Source organism: Petromyzon marinus, chromosome 5, assembly GCF_048934315.1.
Source record: "Petromyzon marinus isolate PM22_M1 ecotype Great Lakes invasive population chromosome 5, UKy_Petmar_22M1.pri1.0, whole genome shotgun sequence".
Lineage (NCBI taxonomy): Eukaryota > Metazoa > Chordata > Hyperoartia > Petromyzontiformes > Petromyzontidae > Petromyzon > Petromyzon marinus.
In genome coordinates this window covers 18,096,887-18,109,915 of record NC_133671.1, presented here as the reverse complement: position 1 = coordinate 18,109,915, position 13,029 = coordinate 18,096,887, and the positions used below count along the sequence as shown (strand labels likewise).

Here is a 13,029-nt window from a genome sequence, read left to right as displayed (position 1 = left end):
TTTGGAGTTTACATGTCTCTGATCATCATCACGGTGGCTAGGAGATGTTAACTACCTCGCCTGGTATACAGGAAGTCGTGGGTTCGACCCTGGCGCCTGTATATTTGGAGTTTATGTGTCTCTCATCATCATCATCACGGTGGCTAGGAGATGTTAACTACCTCGCCTGGTATACAGGAAGTTGTGGGTTCGACCCTGGCGCCTGTATATTTGGAGTTTACATGTCTCTCATCATCATCACGGTGGCTAGGAGATGTTAACTACCTCGCCTGCTATACAGGAAGTCGTGGGTTCGACCCTGGCGCCTGTATATTTGGAGTTTACATGTCTCTCATCATCATCACGGTGGCTAGGAGATGTTAACTACCTCGCCTGGTATACAGGAAGTCGTGGGTCCGACCCTGGCGCCTGTATATTTGGAGTTTACATGTCTCTCATCATCATCACGGTGGCTAGGAGATGTTAACTACCTCGCCTGGTATACAGGAAGTCGTGGGTTCGACCCTGGCGCCTGTATATTTGGAGTTTACGTGTCTCTCATCATCATCATCACGGTGGCTAGGAGATGTTAACTACCTCGCCTGGTATACAGGAAGTTGTGGGTTCGACCCTGGCGCCTGTATATTTGGAGTTTACATGTCTCTCATCATCATCACGGTGGCTAGGAGATGTTAACTACCTCGCCTGCTATACAGGAAGTCGTGGGTTCGACCCTGGCGCCTGTATATTTGGAGTTTACGTGTCTCTCATCATCATCATCACGGTGGCTAGGAGATGTTAACTACCTCGCCTGGTATACAGGAAGTCGTGGGTTCGACCCTGGCGCCTGTATATTTGGAGTTTACGTGTCTCTCATCATCATCATCACGGTGGCTAGGAGATGTTAACTACCTCGCCTGGTATACAGGAAGTTGTGGGTTCGACCCTGGCGCCTGTATATTTGGAGTTTACATGTCTCTCATCATCATCACGGTGGCTAGGAGATGTTAACTACCTCGCCTGCTATACAGGAAGTCGTGGGTTCGACCCTGGCGCCTGTATATTTGGAGTTTACATGTCTCTCATCATCATCATCACGGTGGCTAGGAGATGTTAACTACCTCGCCTGGTATACAGGAAGTCGTGGGTTCGACCCTGGCGCCTGTATATTTGGAGTTTACGTGTCTCTCATCATCATCATCACGGTGGCTAGGAGATGTTAACTACCTCGCCTGGTATACAGGAAGTTGTGGGTTCGACCCTGGCGCCTGTATATTTGGAGTTTACATGTCTCTCATCATCATCACGGTGGCTAGGAGATGTTAACTACCTCGCCTGCTATACAGGAAGTCGTGGGTTCGACCCTGGCGCCTGTATATTTGGAGTTTACGTGTCTCTCATCATCATCATCACGGTGGCTAGGAGATGTTAACTACCTCGCCTGGTATACAGGAAGTTGTGGGTTCGACCCTGGCGCCTGTATATTTGGAGTTTACATGTCTCTCATCATCATCACGGTGGCTAGGAGATGTTAACTACCTCGCCTGGTATACAGGAAGTCGTGGGTTCGACCCTGGCGCCTGTATATTTGGAGTTTACGTGTCTCTCATCATCATCATCACGGTGGCTAGGAGATGTTAACTACCTCGCCTGGTATACAGGAAGTTGTGGGTTCGACCCTGGCGCCTGTATATTTGGAGTTTACATGTCTCTCATCATCATCACGGTGGCTAGGAGATGTTAACTACCTCGCCTGGTATACAGGAAGTCGTGGGTTCGACCCTGGCGCCTGTATATTTGGAGTTTACGTGTCTCTCATCATCATCATCACGGTGGCTAGGAGATGTTAACTACCTCGCCTGGTATACAGGAAGTTGTGGGTTCGACCCTGGCGCCTGTATATTTGGAGTTTACATGTCTCTCATCATCATCACGGTGGCTAGGAGATGTTAACTACCTCGCCTGCTATACAGGAAGTCGTGGGTTCGACCCTGGCGCCTGTATATTTGGAGTTTACGTGTCTCTCATCATCATCATCACGGTGGCTAGGAGATGTTAACTACCTCGCCTGGTATACAGGAAGTTGTGGGTTCGACCCTGGCGCCTGTATATTTGGAGTTTACATGTCTCTCATCATCATCACGGTGGCTAGGAGATGTTAACTACCTCGCCTGGTATACAGGAAGTCGTGGGTTCGACCCTGGCGCCTGTATATTTGGAGTTTACGTGTCTCTCATCATCATCATCACGGTGGCTAGGAGATGTTAACTACCTCGCCTGGTATACAGGAAGTTGTGGGTTCGACCCTGGCGCCTGTATATTTGGAGTTTACATGTCTCTCATCATCATCACGGTGGCTAGGAGATGTTAACTACCTCGCCTGGTATACAGGAAGTCGTGGGTTCGACCCTGGCGCCTGTATATTTGGAGTTTACGTGTCTCTCATCATCATCATCACGGTGGCTAGGAGATGTTAACTACCTCGCCTGGTATACAGGAAGTTGTGGGTTCGACCCTGGCGCCTGTATATTTGGAGTTTACATGTCTCTCATCATCATCACGGTGGCTAGGAGATGTTAACTACCTCGCCTGGTATACAGGAAGTCGTGGGTTCGACCCTGGCGCCTGTATATTTGGAGTTTACGTGTCTCTCATCATCATCATCACGGTGGCTAGGAGATGTTAACTACCTCGCCTGGTATACAGGAAGTTGTGGGTTCGACCCTGGCGCCTGTATATTTGGAGTTTACATGTCTCTCATCATCATCACGGTGGCTAGGAGATGTTAACTACCTCGCCTGGTATACAGGAAGTCGTGGGTTCGACCCTGGCGCCTGTATATTTGGAGTTTACGTGTCTCTCATCATCATCATCACGGTGGCTAGGAGATGTTAACTACCTCGCCTGGTATACAGGAAGTCGTGGGTCCGACCCTGGCGCCTGTATATTTGGAGTTTACATGCTCTCCCCGTGGTCGTGTGGATTTTTCTCCGGGTCCTCCGGTTTCTCCCTCCAGATTTAGAGACGTGCGTTGAAGAGTATGTGTCTGCTACAGATGTCCACATGGTAAACCACTTCGTTGAGCTATCATTCGTGGCCAGGTCACTTCTGAAAAAGAAGCTATATCGCTCAGTGGGCCTTACCTGGTAAAATGAACGAGTTTATTTTTAGTTGATGTAGCGGTACACCACATTTAGTCAACGGGAAGGTCATGTGTGGTGCCGTAAAGTGTGGCTACTCCGAACCCTTTCTAGCCAGTGCCAGAGTAAGGAAAATACTCCCCGTAACGAGGCTGTTGCGCTCCATCAAGTGGAGGCCCTTTCCGCCAGCAGTGGCAATAGCAAGTAACAGCAGGGTTGTACCTTTAGCCTCACCGTTTATGCTTAAATGTTAGCGAAATAACTGACAGTGCTCACTATTACTTTCGACGAGAGTGGGCTCTCAGAAGCAAGCGACCAACGGAAGACATCAATCCACATTGGAGGATACTGTTGTGTCGCATCTTCGAGGGCTGTTGCTCACTTTGAAAGAGCTTTGGGATCTAACAGAAGGAAGGAAGTGATGGCGTTGTTGCGGTAGTGCCAGCGGCATTAGCTGCGATGATCTATTCGTCATGAAATTACATCGAAAAATACCCGTGTGTCTTGTAAATACAAAATAACTGTTGAGCCTTTGGTGAATAGAGACCTGCTGTTTGAAAAGGGAACACGGTTTGTAATTTGGTAAAACTGACCCTTCTGTGAACGTGGTATAATTGTGGCACCTTGAAAAAGCCAGTTATTAGAATCCTCTGGAGTGTTACAAAATCCCTACAAAACGATTTTCTGTAGCCTCTTTTTATTATTGTTTCAACGTCTTGTAAAATTGTCCAGTTTTTTTGTGTAGGTACAGTATTCCTTAGGAGCATGTTGTAAACCAAAGCATAACAAGCTATAACATGTTTTTTTTTTCAATCTAAATATGACCAGACCTCCCCTATTTAAACTTGCTGCACTCTAATGGCCCTATTGAGCTGGCGAGACATCGGTTCAATGTTAGGGCCTCAATTAAAATGGGGAAATAATTTCTTCAACGGACATTGGTGATTATTAGAATCTTTTTTTTTAGACTGGAGGAATTCGACGAGCTATGAAGCTTTTTTTTTTTACCCAGATGTCCAGTAGGGGCAGGTCAGAATGCTACAACATTACAAAAAGCGAAAGGAGTGCAAAGTATAGGTTAGGTGAGCAAGTCACTACAAAAATAAGGTATGCGAGTATAAATTACACAGGTATATGAATTCCCGCCGATTTTTATTTATTTATATATGCAAGTAAATAATTAAAGCTTTCGTGACTGCATAAATTACTCATTGTTTTTTTCGGTAAAGTCACGTATGTAGAAATGCCATAAAATTATATTAAAATAAATCAATCACGACGTTTCGACCGCAACACAAGCGATCTTCATCAGGTGTAAAAAAAAACAAATAGCACATAGGGTGACATCAACGCAACACATAGAGAGCGTTAAACTGCACGGAGGTAAATACAACAGGAAGATGAGAGACGAGAATTCAACAAACTTAAGAAAAATTTACGTGATGCAAAACCAGTCGGCCAACGACACAGTTAGACACTTGCCTGGCAGACCACGAATTTCAGAAGAGTGCTGAATTTCGTGTTCATCCTCTGGGTTGAACATAACACGTAAATTTTTCTTAAGTTTGTTGAATTCTCGTCTCATCTTCCTGTTGTATTTACCTCCGTGCAGTTTAACGGTCTCTATGTGTTGCGTTGATGTCACCCTATGTGCTATTTGTTTTTTACACCTGATGAAGATCGCTTGTGTTGTGGTCGAAACGTCGTGATTGATTTATTTTAATATAATTTTATGGTATTTCTACATACGTGACTTTACCGAAAAAACCAATGAGTTATATATGCAAGCTTGTGCAAGGCAGTAAAACAACAACAAGAGTCCCAGACCACAGCAAGACAACAACACACAGCCCATCAATCGAATTGCACGAAATTAGAGATGCCCAAATTCAGGAGCACCACGCGGTTCAAGAATCATACTTTTTTTTACACACTTTGGGCAATGAAAAGTTCACGTAAACTAATAAATACGGCACAGTCAAAAAATAAATAATGTTCTATCATTCTCCCCATGTCATGTCGGTCGTGAGGGTTCCTTGACCGCACTTCAACTTGCTGGTCTGTGGCGAGCGTAGAGAATTATTCAGATATATGCTGAGCACCAACGTTAGTCGTGGCTGAGAACCGAACTCGGGTCACCGGGTTCATAGTGCAGCGGCGGTGTGAACCACTGTGCCAACGCTTCACCTCATTAATTAGAGATGTAACCATTCCACAGTCTGATACAAAACACGAATGCCGGCAGAGTAAATTATATTGCAAATGAAAGTATGCTAAATCAATAATGAGGCTTTATCAAAGAGACATTTAATCTAGAAGCAGATTGTGATTGGCCATGACCTGCTGATAGCATTGAGTAAATTCTGCACTTTACCCAAGCAGATGTGTATCTGGAAATATTTGTAGGAAATTTATGTATATCGTGAAAGCTGACAGAACTAAAATTTCCATAATATCTCAAAATGCACGCTTTGGCAACCCCACGTGCTTGGGACAAACGCGTGGAAGCAGCAGAAGAAGAAGAAGAAAAATAATTATTTAGCCCTTCTGGCCACCGGGGCGCATCGTGTTAAATGCAACACAGCTTGGATTTATAAAGCGTCCGAACGAGACCATGTCTCAAGACGCTGTACAAATAGGTTGGGTGAAAGAGCAAGAGAGAATAAATATTGCCTTCAGATGGCCGAGCCGTTTCCACGCTTTGTGCTGTTCCGGAGAATACGGGACACTTAAAACATCCCGTTGCCATGATCCATTCACCTCGGTCATTTTAACAGGCCGCCAGTGGAGACCAAGCTCCATAATTTCAGACGCCACGAACTGTGGAGACCCCTCGCCTGCTCCATGCATCCCTTGACATTTCAACCTGTAATTCCCCCGAAGAATGCGAGTTCTTTCTTTAGGAAGCAGTGAAAGATGGCTCCAGCGCTGTCTTCCTGTCGTTGGGAGTGCAATTTGGCCGAAGACCATTCAGAGCACTGGTTCATAACCTCTACTAAAAAACCTCGCACCCCCCCCCCCCCCTTTTGGTTCTCAATGGTTAAACATTGTATAATGTTAATAAATACATAGGTTTGATAAAATAAAGTAATCGTACGTACGTGCCCATGCTTTATTTGCGTTTCGGTGGTTTGCCTTCTAAAAAAATCTGGCCATGTCTCGCACCCACAGGGTTAAGATCCACTGATTTAGAGCAAAGTTAACTTGAACAGCACCTCGGACATACGCGACAATGACAGGACAGGAGCCCCCATCTGTTCAGCAGTCATTGTTGAAATTAGACACAGGTGGGAATTGTTCTGAATGTGGCGAGATGTTAACTACCTCGCCTGGTGTACAGCAGGTCGTGGGTTCCATCTGTATATTTGGAGTTTGCATGTCTCTCTCTTCCCGTGGTCGCGTGGATTTTTTTTTCCAGTTCCTCCGGGTTTTCACACCACATTTCAAATCAATATACGTTTTAGAGTATTTGGCTGCTATACATTTCCACGTGATAAGCCACTTCGTTGAGCTATCATTTGTGGCCAGGTCACTTCTGAAAAAAGAGCTATATAGATTCGTTGGCCTTACCTTGTAAAATAAAACATTGTTTTAATTTAGATTAGTATGACTTGCTGGGACAGACTGATAACGCTAAATAAAAATGCTTTTGCTCGTTATATTGCAAGGTAAAGAATAAACGAATGGCTTTGGCCTAAAATAACACTATGGATAAATCGTATAAAATGGCTTTCTAAAACATTTCATCTGCAAATAATAAAAAAATGAGTAATCGCTTTAATTTTCAAATCCAAAGCAATTTGCTACATGGGTGACATTTCATGGGCCATAACTGCAGCCATTTAGCAGTCATCACAAAGTGAAAATCTTTGGCCGGCATCTCAACACCGAAAGACGTAGCCATATGCGACTTTGAATGTTTTCTCGATTTGCTAAAAGGAGACGGTGGGTGGGTGGGGGGGGGGAGAAAGTAGCCTTGCTTGGCAGCCACGGAGATTTAGTCAGCACATTTCTTCAGGAATAAGTTGGCGGCTGGGGCTCATGTTGCCGACTTCTGCTGCAATGTTGGCGATCCCAGGGCCGAGCCGAAGGGGTGTCTCACGCGCAGCCAACACACACACACACGGCGCAGCCAACATCCTCTCCAGCTTGGATTCCTTCCTGGAAGTTTTAACATTTTTTGATCCCGGCTGTCGAGGCGATGGTTTTGGGAAATACTGGGATGCAGCCACTGGGAGGGAGGCGGAGGGGAGATGGAGGCGAACGGGGCACGTTTGTTTTGGGCTGGCCGTGTCCAATCACGTTGGATTAAAGACCCGAAATGCGCATGTTGCATTTCGTGTGCGCGCCACGTATTTTTTATTTTGGAGTTTGTTTTCAGATTTAGTGGTGAACAATTAATTGGTTATTAGGACGATTGAAACCACATGCTGAAACATTTAAACATTGCGACGTTGAGCACAAGGGGCACTCGATGAAATGCGATTCTGAGCATTAAGCGTGCAAGGCGCACAACATCGCATCTGCTCTTGTCTGTCAGCGTTGCGCTGATCATCGTGGGGAGCTGTCGTGACTGCTGTGAGTTTCATCTCGCGTAACTTTTGATAGTCACGAACAACAAGCCCAAATTAAATAAGAATGTGTTAAATGTAATGATGAAAGCTGTTATTTAATAGAACAAAAACATATGCATGCAGCCTCGGTTTTTGACGTAGAATTCTGTACTTCTGAAATAAGTGACAATAAACGTTAGAATAAAATGATCAGATTGATCATTTAAAAATTACGTAAGTATTTATTCGTTACATATACACCCTATCAAAACATTTTAGGGCACAATAAATGAAGATACGTAGCGACAAAATCGTTAAATAAATTGTTTCTCACTATAACAGTTACACGGTGTATAATGCAAAGCATTACGTTTGACATTGTAAACGGGTGTAATATGTTTTAAATATTATTTATTAACATCCTTCAATAACATTTTTAAGTACGGTATATACATAAATAATGTATATATAACATTTACATTTCTCAAACACGGGGATTTAAGAAAAAAAACATAAAAACTGTAATTTAAAATTAACTACAGCAAAATACATTCCGGAGGTCCGTGTCCAAAGTTCCCTTTAAAAAAAAAGAGATGTAATTAAATGATTACACTCCAAGACAGTCTCGAATTGCAACTTCATTAAAGTATGTCCAGTGATCGCTAATGGAAATTTTAATGAAAATACCAGCGCTGAATTATGTTTCCTTAATTACATCCGGCACTGGGAAAATATTTCTACAGGTGAAAATGTGGTTTGTTTACTCGGTAAAAAGCACCGAACAGATGGACAGTTGTTAGCAGAAATCGAAGCTAGTTACACAACTACAAAGTCAATGAATGTGCAGCTGATATGAATCAGATACGTAATTTAAATAATTGTAGCAAACTGCGAGCGGGTGGCAATGCTTTATTTAAATGGTAGTTGCAAGCAACAGGAAACGCCAGAAACACTGTGTACGCTAGCTCTTATTTTCTTTTTTTCAGATGTTACATTGTGGAATTGTTCACCCAAAATCTGTTAAATTGTGAGTGATTCAATCTCTAATGCAAACTGACCCGATCAGGCCTCAAGGTTAAGGCCCCGTCTGAGAAGTGAGCAAGATAACACTCCGTCAATCACTAAATGGTCCTGCACACTATCCTTAACACGTATCCATTCATTATTTTTTTTTATGAATAAAAGGCTTTGTTGTAATACTGTGTTGGCTGTGGTGCATAAAAAAGCCAACACAACCAATAACATTGTCCTATAAGGAAAAATAAATCGTATAATAGTTACAGTTTTAGGCAAATGTGGCCCTTCTTCATAGCAGATAGTAGAGATTTCTGATAATTATTTTCTTGTGTTCACAACGGTCACATTTGTTGGTGTTCTTGTGACGAGGTCATACCTCTCTTTGCGTGCTGTTGCTACACGATATGAATAATAATTTACAGCACTTTGTCAATCCACTGTGGGGTTGGCACCTCCCCCATTGCCGTGTCGGTTACGGGGGATGGCTGACCCAACGTCTCTGTTGGGATTCGTGACGGGTGGGGGTAGTGGGCCGCTGGGGTCGCCAGGACCTGATTCACGTATCGCTCACCACTGATCAGAAACACAGGGTTGTCAAGCTCTTCACTGTGCAGTGCGCTAACCACTGCGCCACCGCTCCACCCCCACCCATATGAACTCTAATATTATAACAAAATGTAATCGGGGGGGGGGGGGGTGGGGGGGAGATAGTTTTATTGCGGAAAGGCATAAATACCACAGGTATAGAAAAAATATAAAGAAAGGAGGAAAATCTTTTAAATGTTCAGTATTGTCATGTACAGTCTCATGAAAAATGCCTACACAGCAGTACGAAAGGGCAGGGGTACAGTGCTGCTAGCATGCTTAGTAGGCAATGCACCGCACAGGGCACTGTGATTTACAACGGGAGCATAGTTTTAAAAAAAGTCACCCGGTATCACATTACCCCTAAATACTTCAGCCGTAATTTGGGAAAACGTGCAATGCACGTGACATGTAACAGTTTCAGAAATACATTAGGGCTGTTTGTTTGAAATGTTGTCCAGAAAACTAGAACAGCTGCATTTTTCCCGCTGATGAACGTGATTAGGCCACTGATTAAACAAAACCATGTACATTTTACATTTTTTTTTGGTAAGTATAGCATTACGCAGAACTAAGCTCGAACATTGGGCCTGTCATTTACAAGCAGAACGCATACGTTATGTACGTAACCCCCGCCTCCCACGTCCACAATACTCTCAAAACAATTACTGATATTTTTTTTTACTTAAAACTTTCGTGACTGCAGGAATTCATATTATTTGGTTCTTTCGGGAAAGTCACGTAGAAAGAAAATAATACAATTAAAATAAGAAGAAAAATAAATAAAAACCAACAACTCACAACGTTTCCATCGCAACCCAAGCGGTCGTCATCAGGCACCTGATGACGACCGCTTTGTGTTGCGATCGAAACGTCGTCAGTTTATTTTATTTTCTTTCTACGTGACTTTAACGAAAGAACCAAAGAATATGATTACTGATATTGTACAAACATATGGCTGCAAATTAATTAGCCGCTGCCTTTCGTGGCCTTGCCCCCACCCAACCTTTTGAATATTTGCGGCCGGGAGCTTTCAATCGCGAGAGCACAATCAAAAGCAGGTGCCAAAAAATAAACAAGCCGTGCCAAATTCCCCCCTTGTCTTGCACGGCGTTCAACAGGAGTGGAATTTGCGTCGGACAAATGCATTATAATGGCTGGCCCACCTTCGTTTGGGCAGAGTTAAATTGCCTGCCTCGCACAAGGCCGGAACGAATTCGAACGCGGTCGGGGTGCGTGCCTCGCTACCCCGACCCACACGTTCACCGTCGTCAAGGTTTCGGTTAGTGAAAACTAATTTCGTGTAATATTGACTGGAAGGAAGCCAGCATCTCGGGTATACCCGCAGCTGGCCGAGCACGACGAAGAAGACGCATCGTTCTGCACGACAACAATGGGCGGTATAAGTTGAATTAACGGTTAAAAGAAACGCGCATTGTTGAGTGATGATCACCAGGTGGGCCCATTAATCAGCGTACAGCTGCCCCCCAGACAGGTACGCAGCATACCGTGGTAATTGAATAGAGCGCAACAACAACCACAACGTTTCTTTAATCCCATTAATATATTAAACGACGAAACAACATGTCACCTGTGTTTTTTTTTTAAATATATGTGCAGCGCTGTGCAACAGCTGGTTTCTCAGCTGCAGCCCTTTGGGTCTGTCGAGGGTTCCCGCGAGATTGTTGGGGCTGCCAAAGGACAATTTAGGTCGAGGAGGGGGTGGGGGTGGAGGTGTTTCGTGGCTGAGTGACCGTCGCCAACAGAGCAACGCTGACTAAAGGACAGGGTAGACTTGGGGAGAGGGATGTCCCTCGCCGGTTAGGGCAACCAAAAACCGACGAGCGGCCACATCAAAGGAACGAAAGCGTCGTCGAGAATGGTTGGGGGGGGGGGCGCTTTAAGCTTGTTTCTTGGCAAACGGGGAAGGCTTTCTTCCGTGGCGTGCCCACTTTTACATTCTGCTCGCTTGACAGTTTCATTCACGCCGTTCACGTGCCGCGTATTTGCCTTGAGAACGTTCAAGTGTCTCGAAGCTAAATGCGTGGTTTCAATCGCCACCCGTATTTGATGTCATGTTCTGCTTAAAACTAAAGTATTGGCATGCTTCCTACCCATGCATCTGTGACGCTCAGCGACCATGCGATGGACGACGTGTTCAGTTGCGCGCCTTCTGCACCATTGTGCACGTGGTAGGGATTCCAAAGTAATGCGTCTCGCCGTTCTCTTTTGACAGGCCCACCAGGAGACAGAGGCAAAGATGGAACACCTGGGAATCAGGGTAAGATTGCAATTTTTTGGCATTTACAATTATTGACAAGAATGACTCAAGGCAGGGGTGTGGTAATGCTCTGAAAGGTCTGTAGTCCTAAATAGTATGGGATAACTCTTCCTATCCATGGCCCTATTCCCCCGTGACACCTATAATTCGTATCTGCCCAAGCTGTAGGGTTTGCAGAAAACTTCTATCGTCTGCGCAACGGCTTCCCACTAACCGCAACATTTTCACAGATGAGTCGCAAGGCTTTCATCCACGTCTTATTAGCTTAGCTATTGTCAACATTTTGATCTCACAGTACATAAAAAGGGGAAAACGTTCTGGACCTGTGGCATAACTGTGCACATCATCAAAGAAGGAGCACCAATTGTGGGATCATAATGAGTGGAACCATTTATTCAACATATACACAGAAACAAATCATCTCCCGTCAATAGAACGCTGACTCAATCATTCTGCTGTTGAAAAGGGCAGACGAAACAGGCTTGAAGAATGACAGACCCATTTGGCCTCTTATTGCACTCACATAATTTGTTCACGGTGATCATTGGAAAAATAATGGAATATTTAGGTTGCAACCAACCACGTGAGCAAGCTGGGTTTAAGAAAGGTTTCTCTACCACTGATCACATGCATGCTACCATTAAGATTATTTAAAAAAAATACTACGAAAAGGCACTTGACTAAGTGGAGCTTGATGCAGTCATCCGAACTCTCGCAAACTGAGGCCTAAATATTTATAAACGACGGGAACCGTTCACAGCCAGTGGAACAGCTCCACTGAGATTACTAGAACATAACAAAATACCCATCAGAAGGGGAGAGTCGAGCTTCGCAGTCTTCTCTTAACACATTTGGCAGGCGGCGGGCAACATATTTTTGGAAAATTCAACTTGACGTGGATTATTGAATGAGCCGTTCCCACACTTATCCCTGTGACCACTGATATGTGCTTAATTCCCACTCGCCTGTCATCGAAAGTCAGCCTCTCAACACGAGACACATTGGCTGGAGTTGAAGCATCAGCTTGGCTTAGCACTTTGGATGTCTTCACAAAAACTTGGCTATGTCCTAATTGTGTCACGGAGTGACGAGTTATTTTTTTTAAAGAGCACATTCATTTATTGAAACGCCCTCGTATGTCTGTTGCACATATTATGAACATATCATGTTACGGTGGCTCAGCGATAGAGTGGCTCATTATCTTAAGGTTTTGAGTTGAAATCATGGTTGGGTGTTGATTCAGCCAATTATTCCTCCAGGGGTCCATAAAATGAGTACCACTTTGTAGGCAAGTCAACAGTAGTTGGTCTATGTCTAAAATCGTCACTGCCATAGGCATGAGGGGATGTAAATAGTCGATTGAGTACTGCCTCAATGTTCATTTGAGCAAGAAATCATTGAGTAGTTGAAAATGTAATTTAATTTATTCATCATCAGTTACTGCATTGCAAGCATTACGAAATATAATATTTTT

At 44.1% G+C, this 13,029-nt stretch overlaps 1 protein-coding gene across 4 annotated transcripts in view; it reads left to right on the top strand.

Annotated features, from left to right (window-relative positions):
* The window catches only part of LOC116939158 (uncharacterized), a 112,988-nt gene that overhangs the window by 66,195 nt on the left and 33,764 nt on the right, over window positions 1-13,029 (top strand). For all 4 annotated transcript variants that reach the window (XM_032947222.2, XM_032947223.2, XM_032947221.2 and 1 more), the window contains one exon: window positions 11,511-11,555. In XM_032947222.2, the coding sequence (XP_032803113.1) occupies window positions 11,511-11,555 (45 nt within the window). The remainder of the gene's footprint in view (window positions 1-11,510; window positions 11,556-13,029) is intronic.